General features: G+C 43.2%; 2 protein-coding genes across 9 annotated transcripts in view; one reads left to right on the top strand and one right to left on the bottom strand.

Moving 5' to 3' along the window:
* The first annotated feature begins 1,486 nt into the window (after positions 1 to 1,486).
* On the top strand, positions 1,487 to 12,839 carry MED28 (mediator complex subunit 28). 3 transcript variants are annotated; one of them, XM_048848773.2, is made up of 4 exons: positions 1,487 to 1,703; positions 2,314 to 2,380; positions 4,735 to 4,847; positions 5,623 to 9,251. In XM_048848773.2, exons 1-4 carry the CDS (start codon positions 1,542 to 1,544, stop codon positions 5,818 to 5,820), a joined length of 540 nt encoding a protein of 179 aa, XP_048704730.1. In that variant the 5' UTR covers positions 1,487 to 1,541; the 3' UTR covers positions 5,821 to 9,251. The 3 variants fall into 3 exon arrangements, with proteins under 3 accessions (XP_048704730.1, XP_048704729.2, XP_048704728.2); XM_048848772.2 differs by lacking the exons at positions 2,314 to 2,380; positions 5,623 to 9,251 and adding an exon at positions 10,713 to 12,839 and having other exon boundaries at positions 1,567 to 1,703; XM_048848771.2 differs by lacking the exons at positions 2,314 to 2,380; positions 5,623 to 9,251 and adding an exon at positions 10,687 to 12,839 and having other exon boundaries at positions 1,567 to 1,703.
* A 1,047-nt stretch (positions 12,840 to 13,886) lies between these two features.
* The window catches only part of FAM184B (family with sequence similarity 184 member B), a 98,072-nt gene continuing 88,494 nt past the window's right edge, over positions 13,887 to 23,464 (bottom strand). For 3 of the 6 annotated variants that reach the window (XM_075128017.1, XM_048848768.2, XM_075128018.1), the window contains 5 exons: positions 20,530 to 20,676; positions 18,565 to 18,682; positions 17,899 to 18,003; positions 16,601 to 16,803; positions 13,887 to 16,184 (listed from right to left, as the gene is read on the bottom strand). In XM_075128017.1, the coding sequence (XP_074984118.1) occupies positions 16,094 to 16,184; positions 16,601 to 16,803; positions 17,899 to 18,003; positions 18,565 to 18,682; positions 20,530 to 20,676 (664 nt within the window). In that variant the 3' untranslated portion in view covers positions 13,887 to 16,093. The remainder of the gene's footprint in view (positions 16,185 to 16,600; positions 16,804 to 17,898; positions 18,004 to 18,564; positions 18,683 to 20,529; positions 20,677 to 23,464) is intronic. The other 3 variants (XM_048848767.2, XM_048848766.2, XM_048848770.2) reach the window with 3 other exon arrangements.

Raw genomic sequence — 23,464 nt, 5'->3', positions numbered from 1 at the left:
TTGTTTAAAGAAAAACTTTTTCTTGGAGTGTGTGTCAGTAAGAGGAACAGCTTTTCTAATGTGCAGTGTGTCAGTGTATTTAAATAGAGGAGTTTACAGAGACTAAAACTACTCTTTTTTTACTGATCAGTCTGCACCATCAGGTGACATCATCTGAATTCTAATTTCTGAAATCTGAGCCCTCATATTAGTATTCCCCTGACACCTGTAAATTTCCCAACTGCAGTTCAGTCAGGACTTAATTGTGGCTGGCTAATTGTTTAGAGGACAGCACCCCTGTTTTGCTTCCTGTAACCATGGTTGGCCCCAAGAATTCACAGCAGATGTGGCATCTGAGTGCCATAGATACAGGCTCAGCACAATTGTAGGAGTGTGACAGGAAAATAAACTGTTAACAGGATACATGTGAAAGGATAATCTTTTCCTCTGTCTTGCTATTATACTTTGCATTTGTAAAGCTCCTTCTGTCTGATCATTTCAAAGCAGTGTAGTGATAATTTTAGATTTGTACACCTAATCAGTGGCAGAGTTGGAACTGCAACTTAATTGCTTTAACCACTATCTGATCCATATGCAGATCACTGTCCTAAATTCAGCATTTACCTGTGCATAATTTTGCAAAAGCACCAGTATATCTCAGTACATATTGCTAATTCCATATGCAAATTAGATCCTTAATTATTAGCACTCATTTATTTTTCATCTGCTGCTTTTGTTTTTGGATGGACAGTGAAAAGGCAGCCCAGATTAAAAATGTTGAAGCATACTTTTACCAAATTTGAACCTCTCCAGGTTTAAAAAAAGGCCACTATGATCATAGATACAAGGAGAAAAAGGCCACTATGATCATAGATACAAGAAAGAGGAGAGGCATTTGAGGACAGAAGTTACAGCTTCTATCCTCGGAGAACTAAGGGGCCGGGGGTTGTGTATGTGACTGCCAGGACGTGGGAAAACCTGTACCCCTGTTGGGTGACGATGCAATAGGGTTGCCAGCTTTGGTCAGATTGATTCCTGGAGGTTTCATCACATGACCTCTTTAATTAAAGATTAATCTTTAATTCCTGGAGACTCCAGGGCAATCCTGGAGAAGTGGCAACCGGGCGATACAAGGAAGCTGGGGTGGCTTTCAGAGGGCCAGGGAGCTGCTGCCTCCCTGTGGAGAGAGGCCAACGAGCGCGGGGCTGCCTGCAGCCATCGCAGCTCCGGGGGCTCCGTTCAGCCGTAGGGGCAGAGGTCGACTCCGTGGGCCTGCAACCCCCGGCAGCCTCGGGGCTTGTTCTTCCTTCCTGTCAGGACGGGGGCCTGAGCCAGCAGCTGCCGCCGGCCGGGGCAGTGACACCGGCCTTGTCGGGGCAGCTCCCTGGTGCTGGGCCCCTGGCCCGCCGCAGCCCCGCCCCCCAGGGCCGGCTCCCAAGGCGCGCGAGGGCGACGCTGCCGTGCAGGCCACGCCCACCTCCGCGGAGCCCCGGGCGTCGGCACCGCGGCGTCTCCTGTCCCCTCCGCTGCGCAGGCGCAGTTCGCTCTCGGGGCGGCGCGTCATGGCGGCGGCTCTGAGCGGGATGTTTACAAACCAGCCATCGGGGCCACCTCCCCCTCCGCTCCCTCCCGGCGGCCCCGGCCAGGCTGGTCTCCTCCCGGCCGCTGCGGGACCGCGCAACCCCAACAGCACCCTGGTGGACGAGCTAGAAGCTTCCTTTGAGGTTGGGGGGGGAAGCTCAGGGACTGGGGGGCTCAGGGTTGCGAGGGGGAGGCAGAGGGAGGTTCGGGGCCGGGGGGGGGAAGAGGAGGCAGAGGGAGGTGCGGGGGGAGGTTCGGGGCCGGGGGAGGTTCAGGGCGGGGGATGGTGGGGGGAGGTAGAGGGAGGTGCGGGGGGAGGTTCAGGGCGGGGTGGGGAAGAGGAGGCAGAGGGGCTGGGGGAGGCATACAGGGCTGAGGATTTTGGGGGGAATGAACCTGCATGAAGCAGTGTGCGCTGACTTTCTGCCTCCCTGGTCCACTCTTGCCATTTGCAAGGGCTGTTGGCCAGTGGCGGCTGGCTGGCTGTCCTTGCATGACATAGAGAATCATAGAATATCAGGGTTGGAAGGGACCTCAGGAGGTCATCTAGTCCAACCCCTGCTCGAAGGGTGACCAATCCCCAGTTTTTGTCCCAGATCCCTAAATGGCCCCCTCAAGGATTGAACTCACAACCCTGGGTTTAGCAGGCCAGTGCTCAAACCACTGAGCTATCCCTCCACCCCTAAAGCACATGTGCATAAGGTGCCTGGTTTCTCCTTTAAAACAAGTATCTCTATTTTCCCAATCATCTAGGCTTGCTTTGCCTCACTTGTGAGTCAGGATTATGTGAATGGCACAGATCAGGAAGAAATTAGAACTGGTAAGAGCCTGCCAGTATTTTGTTCTGGCTATAACAGGGTTGGCACGTTGGGTTCGTTAAAAAGATACTGTTAAGTTATCTGTGCTAATTTTTAAACTACAAACCTTCTAATTTCCTACACATAATCTCAGGAACCTGTGCATTTATAGGGTCTATCTACACTAGGGAATCTATAAAAATTTTTTATCACTGTTAATATATTTTGAGCTTCACTGGTCTATGCTAATTTGGAAGCAGTAGTGGAGAGAGCCCAGTGTCTGCTGCCACTGTTCTAAATACTATGTCATCTCACCCTATTAAGATCGGTCTTTTTTAAAAGTATTTAGGTAGTCATGTGCCTAGTGGGATTTTCAAAAACACATAACTCTCAGAGTTAGGCACCTAGGCACTACTGAAAATCTGCCCAACGTGCTTAACATGATATCAGCAAGTTATGTGTCGTTTATGGTAGAGATCCAAATGTGGCTAATCCAATGGGGCTGAACCAGTGTTAACAATTACAAGAATTTTTGAAAAATGTTCCTAGTATAGCCACAGCCTTGTGGAATTTTTCACGACTATTATAGTTAGCTGGCAATGGGAGAGAGAATCCCACCGAAGCATTTGGTTTGTAAAACAGATAAGCCTCATGAATTACAGTGACTGAGCAAAAAGGTTAGGGAGGAAAGGAGAACCTGGGTTCTGCTTACCTTGACAATATCTTTTTTAAAAAAATCTTTCTTTTGCACTCAAAGCTATGTGACTGGGAGGAATATATTCTAGTGGATTGCTGTTCTGCTCATGCAATGGCAGCATTAGAAGCCAACTTCTAATTCTGGAATCCCTGTTTATAGTAGCTTATAAAGTAGAAAAAGGCCTGGGTAAAATGTTCAGAAGTCTTATTGAAAATGAAAGGGATTTAAGAATTGAAGTCCCATTTTCGAAAGTGACTTACGAGCTTTTGAAAACTCTAGCTCCTTGTTCTCTTTTCAGATATCAGGTTATACTTATGGACTAAGTTCTCTCTAAGCTGTGCATCTGCACAGTAGCCTATTAAGTGCTGTGTAGGTGCTCAGGGCTGCAGCTGGGAGAGATCCCAGCCCCGGACCTGCCACGGCAGAGAGGGATATCTCTCCTCACCGGCTCCATCCCCGGACTGGTCGTGGGAGAGGCGCCCCTTCCCCAGACCAGCCACAACTGGGGAAGAGGCAACCCCCCCGGACCCAATCAACCCCAGCCCTGCTGAGGCTGGGGGAGAGGTGCCTATCCCTTGGCCCCAGCCCCGGAGCTGCTGCAGCAGGGAGAGATGCTCTCTCCCAGCTCCGGAGCTGCTGCGGTTGGGGGAGAGGTGCTTCTGCGGGCAGAGAGAGCTGGGGGGAGTCCTCTCTCCCCGCTGTAGCCCTGGGGCAGCCTGCACTCCAAACCCCTCATCCCCAGCCCCACCCCAGGGCCTTCACCCCTAATTGGAGCCCTCACACCCCAGAGCCCAACCCTCTGACCCAGCCCTGAGCCTCTCATCCCTGACCCCACCCCAGAGACTGCACCCCCAGCAAGAGCCCTCACCCTCCCACACTCTGAACCCCATCCCCACCACATGAATTTTGTTATGTGCACCAATATGGAGGTGATGTGTGTCCATATTGGTGCACATAACAAAATTCATTCTGCACATGAGTGGGAAAAATTAGAGGGAAAACTGCTTTTGGACTATGCTGGAATGAAGAAAACTCTTGCACTGGATAACTAAATAAATTTTATAAGAGTCGTTAACAAATATGCCTTTTTAAGTACTGTTCGTCTATTCTAAACATTACTGTAGGGTTTTGTGCAGTGATCTTGCTACATGGGAATACACTGAAATATTACTTAATGTATTTGCATTCAGTACCCACAGAAGTGATTTTCTGTTCATTTGTATACTTGGGTTTTGAGGCCCTTTGTCGTTAGAGAAGTTTTAATTAACCTTTTGCAGTGAAACGGGAAGTGACCGTATTCTTTTCCACATCTTACAGAATATTGATTGTAACTTGGTTACTATTAAAAAAGAGGCATGCCCCTTTGAGCTTGCAGAAGTAAAGGTCTGTGGGGGGATATCTATAGATATATTTAGTCAATTTACTTTCCATTATTTAGGGACTTTAGATTTTAAAAATACAGACCACTAAAAATACAGAGCTTTACAATCAAGTTTTTGGATTTACTTTCTTAAATGTCTTTTGTAAAAAGCTGTAGATTAGCCTTTAAATATTGAACACGCGGCTACTTGGACAAAGAGGCTAATGTACATTAACTAATTTCCTTCTATGGATGTTGTTAAACTAATCTGGTCTTTGATTTCTTTATCTTTCAAATCTTGTTATATTTCTGTATTTTAGGTGTTGATCAATGTATCCAGAAATTTCTGGATGTTGCGAGACAAACAGAGTGTTTTTTCCTACAAAAAAGATTACATCTGTCTGTCCAGAAACCAGAGCTAGTTATTAAAGAGGTAGGAGATTACCATCTTTTTATCTACTTACTTGACCTGTGACAACTTTAATTTGTTCCTTTCTTTTAAGACTAAGGGTGTATTTCTTTTGTTCCATGATAGTACAGAGAATCTGAGACAAGTAGCATATTTGATCAAGAAATGTAGTTTTTGTTCAGTGGAACATTTCTCTTCTTTCTCCATCTGCAAGCATACTGGATTTTTAAAATTTATTCCCATTTATGCTAGTTTTCCTAACTGTCCTACCATTATTATTTATATGGCTACATTAATACTACAAGTGTGCCGTGCAAACAAGCAGGTCTCTTTCCTGAAGATCCTAGAACCTAAAGGTACAAATAGGTGCAATGCAGCACAGAACAAACAATGGTTGATTTTAATTAGCTTATTGCCCTGTCCCTATAAGTTTGTAGAGCTCACCTGGATCATTCTCAGTAGCTCTTTACAGCACGTAAGAAAATCTGGATATAGATATGCCCCTTTGAGGGAACAGACCAGTTAGTCAAATTTGGATGTGCAGAGGGTAGACCTCTTTCTGAATTACATGCGGGGTATGGAAACAGAGACCTGGTACACTCAAGTAGAATGTATATCATGGAAGGGAGTAGCCAAATTATTCTATCTCCAGTTCAGCCACTTCTCATAGTAAGTTGTTTTCACTCTGAGAATTGTCCATTCTTTCATAGGAACTGTAATAGTTAAAATGAGTTTACAATGTAATCTTTTTACAAGGAAAATAAGTCATTAATTAATTCAAGATGTCTGTCAACTGCAGGATGTTTCAGAATTGAAAAATGAATTACAGCGGAAAGAAGCACTAATTCAGAAGCATTTGGGTAAACTGCGTCACTGGCAGCAGGTTCTAGAAGACATGAATGTGCAACACAAAAAACCTGCAGAAATGCCTCAAGGACCATTAGCTTATCTAGAACAGGCTTCTGCTAATATTCCTGCACCCATGAAGCAAACATGATTAAGAAAGATGTTTGAATTTAGATCTTTGAGTAATATTTTAACTTAAAGTGAAATGGAATATTGAACTTTCTACCTTGTATAATATGTGATGTAATTTGTAGTATAAACATAAATAGTGTTTTACTACGACCGTGGGACACAACTAAGCATAAAATAAATGGGGAAGAATCTGTAGTTTTTTAACTTTTTATCAAAGTATGGATTGGTTTTACATTCAAACTGAACAAATGCTCATGTATGTCTTATCTTGTAGTCACAATACACTTGCATAGAATATGCTAAACCCCCCTCCTATTACTTGGGGAAACTGACAGAGAAGTCCTAATGAAGCTAAAGTCCAGTTAAGGCACTGTTGATCTAGAAGTACTTGCAGAGTTTATTTGTTCATCTCAAGTGTAGCCTTGTATACAGTTTTCACTGTGAGTGTTTCTAATCATGTCACATCCTAAGATTCTGGAGAAATAGTGCAGACTTCTTATTGCTGAGACTGATTGGTCAAATAAATCAAAGCAAGGATTTTCTGTTGAGCACTGCTACTATCTGTGACTTAGGCACTTGTCTTCGCTAGGAGTGGGGGAGAATGTATTTTAAATGTGTTTTAAAAAGTACATCTCTTTTCCTAGTGTAGACATGGCCAGAAAGAGCTGATGGGATGTTGGTGCTAATGGGAAATGCTCTGGCATCTGATGCTTTTAAAATCTTGTAGGAGAGCTTCCTGTTGGAAAGGGATGGAGATGTGGTTAATATTTCCCAGTCATCCTCCATCTAAGCATAATGCCTGGCATTTTCTACCCTTTCCATGGCCTGTTTCTACAAATGTATGGTGCCTTCTTTTCCTCCTGAAACTATACTCACCCAGTTTAAGGGTTTGGCACCTTGGGAGAACGTTGTTGGCTTTCCTCATCAAAGCAGATTTAGCTGAAGTAGCTAGAAATTGAGTGTTATCAGTTTCAGGCTGCTGCAGCTGCCATGGAAAGCGAGTGGAGAAGTACTGCCTGATTGTGTACTATGTGGCTAATTACCTGAGGCTTTGTAAGTGAGGGAACCAGACAGCTTGTCTGCTCTGTGCTTGCCATTGTGCTCTGAGAGCACAGTGCAGGAGAGAATGTAAACTAAGGACATGGCTACACTTGCAGATGTAGAGTGCTTTGAGTTAAACCAGCCTTCGGAGAGCGCAGTAGGGAAAGCGCTGCCGTCTGTCCACACTGACAGCTTCAAACGCACTGTTCAAGCAGCACTTGCAGTGGCATTGGGAGCAGTGCATTATGGGCAGCTATCCCAACATGCAAATGACTGCAACGTGCTTTTCAAATGGGGTGGAGTGGAGTGTGACAGGGAGTGTGTTGTTCAGACAGCAGCAGACCGCCCCCCCCCAACACCTCTCTCTCTCTCTCTCTCACACACACAGCATTCCACACTAATGGCTTGCTTTGTCTCGGAGCAGATAAGCAGCCAGCTGTCAGAAACGGAGCTTTCAAAGGGCATAGTCACATTCCTACAATGATTCAAAAACAATGACAAGAGTGGCCACTTGACTTAAGGGGAGTATGGGACGTTTCTGGAGGCTGATCAGAGCACAGTAATGCAACACCTCGTTCGTGCTGGTGCTGCGGCGCTCCAGCAGGGGCGCAGCAAATGTTATTCCACTCGCTGAGGTGGAGTACCAGCAGCTCTGTAGCCACGGAGTCAGAGCGCTCTAGGTGCCTTGCCAGTGTGGACAGGTAGTGAGCTAGTGCGCCTGGGCCTCCTTTATTGCGCTGTAACTCGCAAGTGTAGCCAAGCCCTCAAACTCCCTTTAGAGAGTAGGTTTAAATTAACTTCACTCTGCTGTAAGTGGAGAGAAGCTGCAATGCAGGAGAAACTACTCCCAACTTCTGGAGCTAAATATTCTCTCAAAGCCTCTCTTCGAACCACTGACTTAAGGAAACCATCTGCTTGACTTGGACAGTACTTGAAGTTTCTCATTTTCCTGTAGAGACAGTCACCTATTTTCACACAAGGAATGGGAAGGCTGCCACAAAGTCAGTCAGTAACAAACTCCCCTTGATTGCTGCAAGTACAGGACTTGAGTTACATGATGATTGCTTTTTAAATTAACTCAATCTGTCTAGGCATGTACATCGCACTTAACTACTGTGTCCATTTTTGTCTGCACCTGTGAAATGAGAAAGGGAACTCCCTCAGTGGAAAAAGGCTTTTATCGACCTGAAAATGGCTGAATGATAAGAATCGAAGTCGATAGTGTCTGTCCTTTGTGGGGTTTTTGAGTGGTTTTACTGCTATTCCTCATAAGGCTTCTAGTTGTTCATTGGACTCAGATTTTGAAAAGATTTTTTTTCACCTTAAAAAGCTCATTTTGCTCTTGCATCTCTCAATACATGCACTACTACTCCAATTTATTAACTAGTAGCTCTTTCATTGCTGATCATTTTAGCAGAAACATCCTAAAATATTGATTCTTCAGTCCCAAACCCTCCCCCCAATTCCCACCTACTCAACTACCAGATATGTTGCTCTACTCATAATACTTGTAGCTATGTATTGTAAGTACAAAAAATAGTTGGCTTATTAAAACCCAAAAATATGGCCTTACAGGATTGGGCAGTAGCATATGCTGCCAAGACTGGCTGTGGGAGAGACCTCTGTGCTTTAGGTTTTTAAATGAGAGCAAGCTTTTGCCACATGGTCTGGTACTGCAATCATTTTTGTCACAGGTTGTCAATCTACTCTTGGATGCCATACAAAATGTCTCCCTTACTAGACAGAAAAAGCTTTTTGCACTGTTCGTAGATTTTCTAAAGGGTTGCTTGTGGAAAACTAAGCCTTCTAGATATTACACGGAGATTTGGGGGAGGGACTGGAGTTAGACTTTCCATGGGAAGAGGTCAACGAGAAGAAACAAGGAAGTGTGGTAGCAGTCTAAAATTCACTCAGTGTTTCTGGCAGATTTGTTTGCTACTGTAGCTCTCCCATTTTGCCATGTTGACAGGCCTAGTCTATGTTTTCCTTTAGAAAATCCTGAGGTTCGGCAGTTTCCCCCTCAGTAAAATGGGGATAATGCTGACCATCTTTGTAAAGCGCTTTGAGCTCTACTGAAGGGAAGCACCATACGAGCTATGTATTAACCTTAACTAACTTTCAAAGAACGTTGTCTTATGAAAGACAGTTGCTATGGCTTCTGAATATTGGATAGCCAGAAATTTAAAATATTTGGTGATATTGGCACCACAAATTACACACTAAAGTAGAAAGGGGAATACTTATAAAATTGGAAAGCAATGGTCACCCTTTAAATCAAGAATAGAGATGACTATGGGATTATCTGTCTGCAAAGGCAACCTTGTAAAGATGGGACCACTGTACCAGAAGGAAAATAATTGTGTATAAAATATGTATACTGCTAATTTGATTAAACTAATTGAAGTACAACTTGGCCTGATGTATGACATTATAAAGAAGGATTTTGAAGATGAGAAGTTTCAAATGCACTGATTAACAGACCTTAGCAAATCTTGAAGTTATGTACAAAGTGTACTATGTGAGGGTGCAAAAACCTCCTACTTAAATGAAGCCAGATGGTACATGCTATGAGATGAAAAATGTAGAAATTTTAAAAATCTTTCCAGACAGAACAGTAGACTGTTTCCAGCAAAAGTTGATGTAGAATCCTAATAAGTCATAGCTTTGAGTATACTAAAGCATCCAGGTGATTGGTGGCTAGAGTTCAGAGTGCGAATGACTCACACTGGAGACTGCTGTAGGGTTAGAGTATTAACTGGTAACCAGTTCAACAATTAACTTGCATGGTATGGAAATGGACGTTTTTTTCATTTTATGGCTTTTCAAAATTGGGTATTTCTGCTTTGCAATAGCTGGAATGAATATATGAGCAGAGAGAGACAAAATGGGTGCAGTAATATCTTTTATTGGACCAACTGGTGAAAGAGACAAGCTTTCAAGCTTACACAATGGTCATCTTTAGGTCCAGTAAAAAAAGATTACCTAACCCCTCACCCACCCCACCCCACCCCAAGTCTGTCTAATATCTTGGGAGGGGAGTGCTTCTGTTGCCTGTGGCCAGTGTAGTTGGGGAGCTGACCCATGGCAGGCAGAGACATGGCTTGCTCACACTAAGGGCAGTTGGTAGCAAGGTGGCCTCACTGCCCTGGGTACCCAGCATAGCATGAACGTAGAATATTCACAATTATCTAGGAGTCACAGTGGATCACAAGCTAAATATGAGTCAACAGTGTAACCCTGTTGCAAAAAAAGCCAGCATCGTTCTGGGATATATTAGCAGGAGTATTGTAAGCAAGATACGCTATTGTGAGCAAGTAATTCTTCCGCTCTACTCCACGCTGATTAGACCTCAACTGGAGTATTGTGTCGAGTTCTGGGCACCACATTTCAGAAGAGATGTGAACAAATTGGAGAAAGTCCAGAGAAGAGCAACAAAAATGATGAAAGATCTAGAAAATGTGACCTATGGGGGAAGATTGGAAAAATGGGGTTCGTTTAGTCTGGAGAAGAGAAGACTGAGAGGGGACATGATGACAGTTTTCAAGTACATAAAAGGTTGCTCCAAGGAGGAGGGAGAAAAATTGTTGTTCTTAACCTCTGAGGCTAAGACAAGACGCAATGGCTTAAATTGCAGCAAGGGCAGTTTAGGTTGGACATTAGGAAAAACTTCCTGTCAGGGTGGTTAAGAACTGGAATAAATTGCCTAGGGACATTGTAGAATCTCCATCATTGGGGATTTTTAAGAGCAGATTGGACAAACACCTGTCAGGGATCGTCTAGATATACTTAGTCCTGCCATAGTGCCATATTACCATATTAATTTTCTAAAGCCCTTTTATTCCAGAGAATTAAAGGTTTGTCAGTTTACAGCCCAGGGAGGAGACGACGCTGAGTGGCCTGAAGGTGTCTACTACAAAGGGAAAAGTGCTGGTGGTGTGGAAGAGGTGAACCTCTCCATGACCCTTGGGCGTATGCAGCGACAGCAGATCCAGGAGCTGTGCACTAGCTACGCGCCAACGTTCTCAGCCACCCCAGGACTGACTGAACGGGCATACCACTCCATTGACACAGGTAATGCTCACCCAATTAGGGTCCAACCTTACCGGGTATCTCCTCAAGCTAAAACTGCTATAGAACGGGAGATCCAGGATATGTTACGGATGGGTGTAATCCGCCCCTCTGAAAGCGCATGGGCATCTCCAGTGGTTCTAGTTCCCAAACCAGATGGGGAAATACGTTTTTGCGTGGACTACCGTAAGCTAAATGCTGTAACTCGCCCAGACAACTATCCAATGCCACGCACAGATGAACTATTAGAGAAACTGGGACGGGCCCAATTCATCTCTACCTTGGACTTAACCAAGGGGTACTGGCAGGTACCGCTAGATGAATCTGCCAAGGAAAGGTCAGCCTTCACCACACATCTCAGGCTGTATGAATTTAATGTACTCCCTTTCGGGCTGCAAAATGCACCCGCCACCTTCCAAAGACTTGTAGATGGTCTCCTAGCGGGATTAGGAGAATATGCAGTCGCCTACCTTGATGATGTGGCCATATTTTCGGATTCCTGGGCAGACCACCTGGAACATCTACAAAAAGTCCTTGAGCGCATAAGGGAGGCAGGACTAACTGTTAAGGCTAAGAAGTGTCAAATAGGCCTAAACAGAGTGACTTACCTTGGACACCAGGTGGGTCAAGGAACTATCAGCTCCCTACAGGCCAAAGTGGATGCCATCCAAAAGTGGCCTGTCCCAAAGTCAAAGAAACAGGTTCAATCCTTCTTAGGCTTGGCCGGTTATTACAGACTATTTGTACCGCACTACAGCCAAATCGCCGCCCCACTGACAGACCTAACCAAAAAGAAACAGCCAAATGCTGTTCAGTGGACCGAAAAGTGTCAGAAGGCCTTTAACAAGCTTAAAGCGACACTCATGTCTGACCCTGTACTAAGGGCCCCAGACTTTGACAAACTGTTCATGCTTGGACGCATCTGTGGTTACTAGGGTGTGGGAGCAGTTTTAATGCAGAAAGGACCTGATCAAGAATTCCACCCTGTAGTGTTTCTCAGCAAAAAACTGTCTGAGAGGGAAAGCAACTGGTCGGTCACTGAAAAAGAACGTTACGCCATTGTCTACGCTCTGGAAAAGCTACGCCCATATGTTTGGGGTCGGCGTTTCCACCTGCAAACCGACCATGCTGCACTGAAGTGGCTTCACACCGTCAAAGAAACTAACAAAAAACTTCTTGGGTGGAGTTTAGCTCTCCAAGATTTTGATTTCGACATCCAACACATCTCAGGAGCTTCTAACAAAGTGGCTGATGCACTCTCCCGTGAAAGTTTCCCAGAATCAACTGGTTAAAATTGTCCTTGAGATGTAGAAAATATTGTTAGTCTTTATGTACTTGGTAGTATATTTAGAGATGCACGTGTCTTATTAACTCTGTTTTTCCTAGAGCTCCAGGAAGAAATCCCAGCCAGTGTTTCACCCTAGCTGAGATTTGGGGGGCGTGTCATAAATATAAAGGGAAGGGTAAACCCCTTTGAAATCCCTCCTGGCCAGGGGAAAGCTCCTCTCACCTGTAAAGGGTTAAGAAGCTAAAGGTAACCTCGCTGGCACCTGACCAAAATGACCAATGAGGAGACAAGATACTTTCAAAAGCTGGGAGGAGGGAGAGAAACAAAGGGTCTGTGTGTCTGTCTATAGTCTGTCTTTGCCGGGGATAGACCAGGAATGGAGTCTTAGAACTTTTAGTAAGTAATCTAGCTAGGTACGTGTTAGATTATGATTTCTTTAAATGGCTGAGAAAAGAACTGTGCTGAATAGAATAACTATTTCTGTCTGTGTATCTTTTTTGTAACTTAAGGTTTTGCCTAGAGGGGTTCTCTATGTTTTGAATCTAATTACCCTGTAAGGTATCTACTATCCTGATTTTACAGGGGGGATTTCTTTATTTCTGTTTACTTCTATTTTTATTAAAAGTCGTCTTGTAAGAAAACTGAATGCTTTTTCATTGTTCTCAGATCCAAGGGTTTGGGTCTGTGGTCACCTATGCAAATTGGTGAGGCTTTTTATCCAACATTTCCCAGGAAAGGGGGGGTGCAAGTGTTGGGAGGATTGTTCATTGTTCTTAAGATCCAAGGGTCTGGGTCTGTAGTCACCGAGGCAAATTGGTGAGGCTTTTTACCAAACCTTGTCCAGGAAGTGGGGTGCAAGGTTTTGGGAAGTATTTTGGGGGGAACGACATGTCCAAACAGCTCTTCCCCAGTAACCAGTATTAGTTTGGTGGTGGTAGCGGCCAATCCAAGGACAACGGGTGGAATATTTTGTACCTTGGGGAAGTTTTGACCTAAGCTGGTAAAGATAAGCTTAGGAGGTTTTTCATGCAGGTCCCCACATTTGTACCCTAGAGTTCAGAGTGGGGGAGGAACCTTGACAACACCTAAAACCTCCATACATTCAGAGTAAGTACTAGCTCTCTCAGAAATTTTTCCAGCAATCTGCCATTCTTCTGTTTTGGAGGAATCCCCTCTAACCATGAGAGGAGAGTTCAGTCCCTGGCTTATTTAGTCCTTTAAACTCTCTGCCAACACAGTTGTCAATTAGTGTCAGTGGTGGTGGTGGTTTTTGTGTGATGGACAACTTTCCACTACGACCTGGACTAAGATCATCAACTCATTTCACATAAAGAAAAGGAGTACTTGTGGCACCTTATAGACTAACCAATTTATTTGAGCATAAGATTTCGTGAGCTACAGCTCACTTAAGTCACCCAGTCTTCATCCTAAAGTAACAAATTTCCACTACCATTAACCTGGGATTGATTCAAATTTACAACCTACAGATGAAAGTCCCTTTATTCCACATCCAACCCCATAAAACAAGTAGTGCCATTCACACTAATCTAGCCTACCTTTTAGCTTTCCTAATGACCATGCTTAAGATACATCCCTTGAAAGGGTAAATTGCTCTGGTTTCTAATACACTTCATTTTTTTCATTATTATATAATTGTGGTTTCAGGCTACTGCATTTTGTATTGCCATCCTAAATCATATAATTTATGCCCCCTTGTATGTTCTCTCATTGTTCTCTCTTCCTGCAGAGGGCAGGACAGGAGGCAATGGGTTCAAATTGCAGCACAGAAGTTTTAGATTAAATCTCAGGAAAAACTTCCTAACTGTAAGGACAGTAAGACAAAAGAACAGACTGCCTAGGGAGGTTGTGAACGTTCCTTCACTGGAGGATTTCAAAAAGAGGCTGGATAGTCATCTGTCTTGGATGGTTTAGACCAGTGGTCCCCAACCTTTCTGTGGGAATAGCACATTCCTATTCCCAATGGACTGTGGCGGGCGCCAAACACCCCGCCGCCGAAATGCAGCCGAGAAGCAGCAGCGGAAAGAAGCATCGCCGCTGAAATGCCGCCAAGAAATGGCAATGCTTCTCGGTGGCATTTCGGCAGCCGGTTCTCAGGTGGCCGCGCTCAGCGGTGGCATTTTGGGGGGCGCAGTGTCCTGCAGGCGCACACAACTGCCCCAGCAGGCGCCATTGCGCCCGCGGGCAATGCGTTGGGGACCCCTGGTTTAGACACAACAAATCCTACATCCTGGCACGGGGTTAGACTAGATGACCTTTGCGGTCCCTTCTAACCGTATGGTTCTATGATTCTATTTCCATCATTTGCTTAGGAAATTAATAAATGGATAGCTGAGAATAACATCTTGCATATTGTCCATAAGCAAAATGTATCTAATTGTTCATTATAAACAATGTAGCTTTATTTAGATCAGAACCACACCTATTAAGTCCTTCAGTTCAGTCATAGGACAATAGAATTTATGTGAAACATTTTGTCATGAAAAATGGTATAATTTGAGTTATCACTGTCAGAGACAGATACTTCTCAGATACTTCCTGCACACCGTTTTTTTAACTTGATTCTTAGTAGTATTGTTATAGTCTAGGCCAGGAACCTAGTCATGGACCCGGACCCTACGGTGTTAGCTGCTGTACAAACACAGAACAGAGTAAATAGCCCTTCTGTAATTTCCTCCTTTTGTTACCAAACATTTTGTCCGTAAACTAAATTGTCTTGAATCCCTTTCAGAACCAAACTACTTGTTTCCAAACAACAATAGGCTAACAGAGCAGAAGTCCTGGAGGCTGGTGGGTGTTTCAGTAGTAGGTTCTCAGATGTGGAACTCCTTGCTATCCAAGATCAGGGTGAGACACAGCTATGCCAGCTTCAGGGCGGTAATTTACTGTAAAATGCACATTTCTTTATGCAAATCTTCCCTCAGAATGATGAGCAACAGCAATCAAGAATGACCCACTTAAAAAAGCAGTGTAAGATGTGGATAATTGGGTCCTCCCAGTGGATTGATGTACCTGGTGCTTAGATACCAGAGGTAGACATATTGAAGATACACATGGATGGAATGTACTGAATACCCATCTTTCATAAACTTGAAACTTTATGAATTGTACACAGTCTGGTTCAAAATTCTGCATCATGAATTAAAGTGTAAAACATTAACTTGATCTGTAAGCAAATATTTTATTAATATTCATAATTGAATGTTATCCTGAATTTTCCAGACTGATCCTTAAATATGTTTAATGAGAACGACATAATGAGCTGTCTATACAACTGTAAAAGGGATACTTCCCTATTCTAATTATATTAATCATTCTGAAGCACCTTGCAGACATTGTCTCTCAGTATACCGTACAACAAATTTAAAACAACTACCAGATTAAACAAACACCCTGTAAAGGTAATTCCTGTCGATTTATTTTATTTGAATATTAAACAGCAAAAAAAAAAGGAAAAGAAAGCATGGGATGTAATAAATATGAAATCATATATGATTTATATGAAAACATGCACAAAATAAAGTTAAGGTGTTTTCTTAAAAGAGAGCCGGACAAGAGTCACTGGGGAACAAATTCAGCATTCTGCCTGTGAAATGGTTCCTATCTTGATATGAAAGACTCTTCCTGTGCTATTGAGATGACAATATACCCATAATTTTTCACTTAACCTGCCTTCATTTTTACAATAATAATAATATATATTTCTAAGGCGCTCACCCTCTAATCCCATAGTATCTGGATGCCAAGAACACTTAGATTCCTAGTCAGCTGTGTGCCGCTCAATTTTTTTTCCAGTCCGTACCCTGATTAAACATTTCACAGGAGCGTGTGAAATTATCTGAGGTCATCTTTCTGAGTACTCTGGAAATAATTGGTTTTAGAATGAAAAATACTTAGTAAACCATTCCTGATGCTGAGGGTCTTGTTTCTGGTCATCTTTGGTTATGGGTGCTTCGTTGCCTTGTGTCCTGTGCAAAGAGACAAATACTACCATTACTCAGAAATCTTTTTTTTTTGGGGGGGGGGGGGGGAGAGAAGGACTACTTTGTTGCTCAAATTCTTCTGGAAATAACCAAAAATATTTGAACTACTAAACACCCTGGAATGGATGGAGCTATGTCCCTGTGAGCTGGAAGAGGCCAGGTGCAACCCTCACCAGTATCACTTGTGCCGTATTGAATTTCAATTGCAAGCTCTGCCAGGCAGAGACAATGGTCCAGATCCTGCAGTGAGCTGTGTATGTGTGCGTGCAGAATTTTGGACCTATAGCTTTTTTATTTTATTTTATTTTTATTTTTTTGTGGTACCTAGCACTGTCTTGGTGCTTGAAAAATGCTAAATACTAATTAATTCATAATCAAGTTTCTACAAAGTGCACATTTACCTTGAGGCCTGGTTACTGTCTGACGACTGTCCTGATGGATAGCTGGCCCTGATGCAGCCAGCACTCTGGTCTAAGCTTGTCGATTTAGTTATTGGAGGGGAATTTCTCTTTGATCTCAAGTCACAGCTCAAAAAGTTCTTTGCGTAGGAGGCTAAATTCGGAACACTGACAACACGGCTTGGCACCTCGTTCAGTTTCTTCTGCTTTTATTGTGGGAACAGAAATGTATATTATGCACACATTCTTACACACGGATGGTACTATAAACACTACATATGCTCATTTCAAAACAGTATAGGCCAAATTCATCCCTGGGCCAATTCCATGGATTTCAGTTATTGTTGCAGGTAATCTGGGTGTCTCATATTGGGCACCCAAAAATGGATGCTCCCAAAACTAATAGCTACTTTTGAAATTTCTGGCTATAACGTTTCAATTAAAACCTTTCCTGTAGGCTCAGTTAGAACACGCTGCAGGGGCCCATGGGTCAATGGTGTCCACCCCAAGCAGTTGGGTGACTTGATTTTAAAATTGCTGGAGTGCCATAACCCTGCTAGCTTCACACAGATCCCCAGATCTGTTGACACTAGTTTGGGGGGGAGGGGTTCTAAGTGGCTTTGACAAGAAGTACATTCACTACTTGACATTGACATACACTTCTTTTCACTACAGCCACTGGTAGCAACCCTTCACTATTGGCTATAGTGCTGCACATGTGTGGTCACTCCTACTCGAGAGCTACAGTAGCTGCCATACAGACCCTTTGGATTGAATAACATGTTGAGTTAGTGTCCTTAGCCACTGGGCCTCCCTTTCTCCTCCACCAACATGCCCCCTTCCCCTGCATGGCAGGGTACTATAGGGAAGCGTTGGTTAAGGTTGAGCAGAGGAGAGCAGATTCTGCACAGGTGGTGTAGCCATCGATTCAGTGGCTAACCTACTTGTTCACTGTAAGTGAGGTAGAGTGGCCAGTTCTTAGGGATATGCAAGAAATAGCCCTTATCCCAGCACAAGATCAGGCTCTTATCTCTAAGCAGACTGTCTCACATCTGCATGAATACACACATTATCTTCATCACCTGGTTCTAGGTTAGCTCACATTATGGCATATTATACTTCTACTGAAAAGCAGCAGTATAGTGGCTGAAATATTAGGAATGAACTAGCTGAAGAATAAAAATTAATCTCTATCCATCTACTTATTGTACGTTGCTCCCCAGGGAATCTGAGCACCTGTAAGTACTCAAATACTAACAACACAACATGATTTGCTATTGTACTTGAACTGTTTGTCTTACCTTCATGGAAGGAGTTAAGCATCCAGGATTAGTGTTGAAAGAAAAGGATCTATTTGGATGAGATTCAGTGCTGGGTAAAAGCAAATGCTGAAATTTTCTTCCCTCCTGAAGGGAAATAAAACCATGTGTGTCCTTGGTCTGTAAGCACACAATGTTCAGAATGGCCCAGAGCAGTAAGAGAGCAAGAACTTGATGAGTTGTGTGAAATGACTAGCAGATGGAGCCTTTCAGTATAATCTGAAATTGTTAATTATGAGCTGGACCTAAGCACTGGGCTTTGGCAACTGAAAAGACCCTATTAAAAGACTGAAAGGTTTTTTGCAATACTTTTAAGCAGATTCACTATCTCTTGTTAACAGCATGGGGGTTTACATTTAGGAAATGGAATGTTTTCCCATCTCATGTCACTTCTAATGAATGTCTCAGTCTTGTTGAGTCAAGTAAGGGGCCTCATTCCGCTGAAAAGCTGCTATGGAAAGGGGCAGGAGTGTACTTAGAATAGTGTATGGGCCTGGCATCCTAGGTTTATCATTAATACTCTGCTGCTATACCAGTTGGATAAATTAAGAACTTGATCCTGTACCATAGCAGTCAATGGAAGTTTTGCCATTGACTTCAGTGACAGCACACACATTATACAGTATATGTCCACCAAGGAATGCTTACCGTCAGTTGTTTGATAATTTCTTCTCTCTCACTTAATTTATTTTGCAAGCAGCCTATAAGGTGCATATCTTCTGGCCTGGACTCTCGCTTTCTTGGTTTCTCTTCTAATTCTTTAAGTCTGTGTCAAATAAAAAATGCAAACACTTTCATCCAGATCAGGAAACAACTTCATTCAAGGCCTAAGAGTTTAGACCTCTTTGACCCATCATAAACCCCATCCCTGAAATCCAGGAAAATATTCAGGGCTCCCCTGACAAAACTGTATATTTTAAAAAAGAGGAATGTGGTGAAGAAAGCACACATTAAATACAAATGTGCCCCCCTCCACTCCTGGGCAAAGTTCAGCTGAAGTCAACCCTGTACACTAGGTGTATCCAGCTTATGTTGTCGGTAGGACTCTGCACAGGAACGAACAGGGATCTGTGCTAGCCACTCCCCAGGCAGGATTTGGGCCTCAATTCACATAAGCTAAATTTTTAAATGATTCAGTGGTGATGGTGAGCAATGCACTACAGAGAATATATTTTATTTATTCTTTTGTTTTAGCTGGAAATTGTCAAGAGAAAGGAAGCCTCCAGCCTCCTCAGCACTCAGATAAAACACAATCAATGGCTTGGACTGCCCCTCTCCCACTGCCATGCTACAGGGCTGCCCGGGGGTAGGCAAGTGGGGCAATTTGCCCCAGGCCCTGTAGAGGCCCCCACGAGAGTTTTCGGCAGCACTTTGGCAGCGGGTCCTTCAGTGCTGCCGAACACCCCCGGAGTGAAGGACCCACTGCTGAAGACCCACCACCGCTTCTTCCACTCTGGGTCTTCAGCGGCAATTCGGCGGCGGGGGTACTTCCGCTCCATGTCTTCTGTGAAGTGCCCCGAAGACCCGGAGTGGAAGAACCCCCGCCGCCGAAGACCCCAGGCCCCCTGAATCCTCTGGGCATCCCTGCCATGCTACCACAGCTGTGATTGGTGCAGCCACTTGATTTAAAAAGGAGGGGGCTGGGAGCAGAGGGTTCTTCGTGAGGGATGCTCAGCTTTGGAACCAATTCTTTGCATTGTCTGAAACAGCCCAGAGCTGCTGACCTTCAGGGCATGGTGAAAGGTTCTTCGCTTTATTCAGGCTTTCGCAGAGGGAGCGGTGTGATGGAGTCAGTTTGTGTCTGCGGGTGGGAATTTTTGGGGGGATTGAGTTTCATTGGCTGTTGTGGGTTTAAGTAATAGTTATTTTTGTTTTTTTAACTGATGTCAGGATGTCTGTTGTTTCAGATAGGCCTTTTTAACATTAAAAAATCGAAATTGATAATAATAATAATTAATAATAATCTAATAACCACTTTGCAGTTACAGAGCACCTTCCTCTAAAGATCTCAAAGCACTTTACCAAGGGATATTTCCCATATTTGTGAAATGGGAAAACTGAGGCACAGAGTGTGAGCACTTTGACCCAGAGCCAGGAATAGAAACCAGGACTCCTGACTCCTAGTCCCCTGAATCTAACCTAGAACATGCTGCTTCAGCAACTACATGGTTTATCCTCTGTCATTCCCACTTTGGTCCCTATCCTAAAACACTTACACACATGCTTAACTTTACTCATGTATGTAGTTCCCTTGAAGTTAAGTTAAGCATGTGTGTAAGTGTTTGCAGGATCAGGGCCTATGGGATCATGATGTAAATTATTTTAAAGTTAGTAAGACTGATGACGTGCATAAGTGCAATAGTGCATGGTGTATTTTACTGGTACTGATATTATGTTTGTATAGATTTGCACAGTCAGGCATATCTATGCTTCATTAGAGTATATTTGTCCCTTGTTTGAGTGCCTGGGAAATAGTTATACAATACACTATTATTCCAACACTTAAAATATTCCACCCATATGTAATGAAAATAATAATTAACAATAATTAATTCTTATCACTGATATAGTGAAACATCCTTACTGCAGCTGTGTCTTATTGAAATCACTTACTCAGTTTCTAGGGAGACAATCTTTGCTTGGAGATGGGCCTGAGCACTACTGAAATCAGCTATCATGTTCTGGATTTCCTTACGATGCTCTTGTTTCAAGATGTCCAGTTCTTTCTGGTGCTTGACCTTGAGGTCTTCTTCCAGTAGCCTGTCAAAATGATGTTAAAAATTATGTAAGTCTCAAGTGTTTTAACATTCATTATTTAGTTACTGATGGGTAAAGACTATTAAGAGCTCTGATTTTTTTAGGCTGGGGGGGGGGGGAGGGTTATGCGCAGCACCCATTGATGGGGCTCCTGTGAAGTTCAGCAAAGGATAAAAGATATCAGAAATATTTAGGCTATCGAGGTGAAATATATGAATTAATGTTATAACTCAAGGCCTACAGGCATCATGCTTGTAAGATATTAAGCTTAGCCAAATTAGGCCTTAGGATAATTTATGCTAAATTATCTTTATAATATAGCTAAATAAGATAAAAATCAACTTGCTGAGCTTGTGTTTGTGTGAAATAGGCTGATGTTTTGAAAATAACTGCTGAGTTTGGATAATAACAGATCAGAAGACATCGCAAGATGATTGTTGGCAGCTGGGATGAAATGTTAAAAGACTTCCTTAAGGTAATTGCCTGTTACTATGGTGATAAGGTGACATAAATGTTAAGTATGTACGAGTATAAAGGGAACTAATGAATTAGTCTATGAAAAATAGGGCACCCCAAAAGTCATGGAGTATGGAAGTTCAAATAAGGAAAAGGGGGTGAAACCTTCATAAATGTGTGAACCCCATTGGGCCTCAGCGTAACACTTTATAAAAGTTGTATCCTGGCCTGCCTTGGGGGAGACACCAGATTCACAAACACTGGTGGTGAGGATGATGACTAACACTTCTTGTTTTTCGCAAGGCATGGTGTGGGTAATGCAAATACTATGTGTTCTGTATGGCCTCTCTCTCCTTTACCAGATTGCAGGTTGTGTGTTGCTGTTTACTTTTATTAACCAACCAGTTATTACAGAAAAAGCACTGTATCGTCTCTGTGGTGCACCATGGGGTCCCCCTTCTACTGAAAACCTCTCTCTGTAGTCGATCTTGGGGCTGAACTCTCACAGATTAAAGTAGGTGTAAACCCTCTCCTTGGGTTGGGTAATTAGTTAAAGGAACCCAAAACTATAGATAAGACTACAGGAGTTTCCTCTGGAATTTAAAGCTGGACCCCACTGCATTACTCTCCAGAGAATGGGGATGGCCAGCTGCTCTGAGAAGAGGCAAACGATCCTTTGGGCTACAGGGTCTGAGCCTCAGCCAAGTTGCATTTGTGTTCAAAGGGGGTCCTGGCCCACATGATGCTTTTGGCATTCTGGCTGTAATTGGCTTGAAGCACCAGAAGAACACCAAGGACAACAGTCAATCTTGAGGTTGAAAGTGACATAATATATTATGTGAATTCCCTGTTAACAATATTTATGTTTAGTTGTTTGAGGGATCTGGGAATTTAAGCTGAAGCTCTTTGATACTTCATTTAATTTGACCATGGTACCGCATGAGAAATACTTTACACTTGGTTTGAAATAAAGATTATGGGACTAATACTATAAATGTCACTAACGATGTAAATGATCCCATTGAGCACGCCAGACTTTCACATGTTTATCTGACCCTCTCACACACAGCACCTCACTTGGTGACAACTGTGAGCTAAAAAAATCAGGCCATTTTTTACAAGTGTGGCACATGACACCTTAACATAACATATGTAGAATTTGCTCTGCTGCTTAGCAATTAAAACTCTCAATAACAGCAGTTATAATAAGCTGGTGTATACAAATCTCGCTCCTCTTTGTGGTGAGCCTGTTCTGTGCTTCCACCCCCAACTTATGTGAGACATGACTGCAGGCTACAATAGTCATCAGTCGGACCTTCCAACTGAAAAACAACTTGCAGAAAAAAAGAAGGGAGAGTCAGTGCCCTGAAAGGAACAGTATCAAATTTACATGCACATATGGCACCTTAAATTTTAAAATACTATTACTGTCCTTCCCAAACAGGGCTTCAGATCCCAGCTCCTCCAATGTGTGATCTGCAAAAAGAAAATCCAGGGTACCTGTAATGGCTGGCACATGCATTGCACCTCATGCCATGCTACCAATTGCTTGTCCGCTCCATTCTATGAGTTAGCAAGGGGTTGAAATTAAATAACTGGTATTATGACCAGCAATGACAATTTGGGCCATCCACTCTTACTCCTTGCATTCTGCTACTGTAATGAGGTAATTTGATCTACTTCCCTTATCCTAATACCCAGGTGCTCTCACTGTTGAGAATGTTTACACCTCAAACTTTTCCCCTAGTGTCTATCCTGCATTTCTCCTTTTTTAGCCTCAGGTCATTGTTCCTTTTCCCTATCATCTTATCAGATTGTGAATAATTATTTCCTTCATGAGCACAGGTTCTAAATACCTCCAAAGTAAATGGAAGCGCTGTTGAAATTAGACACTGTGGTTTGCATTTCTTTCTGTTGATCTTGTTGCAAAGTCTCCAGTTCTTTTTAATACTTGACTTAGTTTAAAGTCACCTTCAAGTAACTTCCAAAATGATGCAAGAAGAGGATTCATTCCCATTCATTAATTAGTTACTGACTGACAAAGGCCAACAGAGTTACTCAGGCACTCCTGAAGGTAATGAGTTTCTCAATATGTTCCCTGAGTTCTCTTTCTAGATTGTCCTAGCCAGATTTGTAAAGGGCCTGTCCGGTGGCTGGCGTCCATGTGTCGTACAAATTGAGTAATTATGGACAAGCATTCTATACCAGTGGAAAAGCTTTTTGAAAATGTGACTCTAGATCCCTCAATCTCTCCTCATTTTCAATACAACACTAGTGATGCTCAGGGAGTTCCCTTCCTCCAAAGATCCCAAAGCATTCAAAACACTTTACAAAC

The sequence above is a fragment of the Caretta caretta genome, chromosome 4 (assembly GCF_965140235.1).
Source record: "Caretta caretta isolate rCarCar2 chromosome 4, rCarCar1.hap1, whole genome shotgun sequence".
NCBI classification, from domain to species: domain Eukaryota; kingdom Metazoa; phylum Chordata; order Testudines; family Cheloniidae; genus Caretta; species Caretta caretta.
This window is presented reverse-complemented; position numbering and strand designations above follow the sequence as displayed.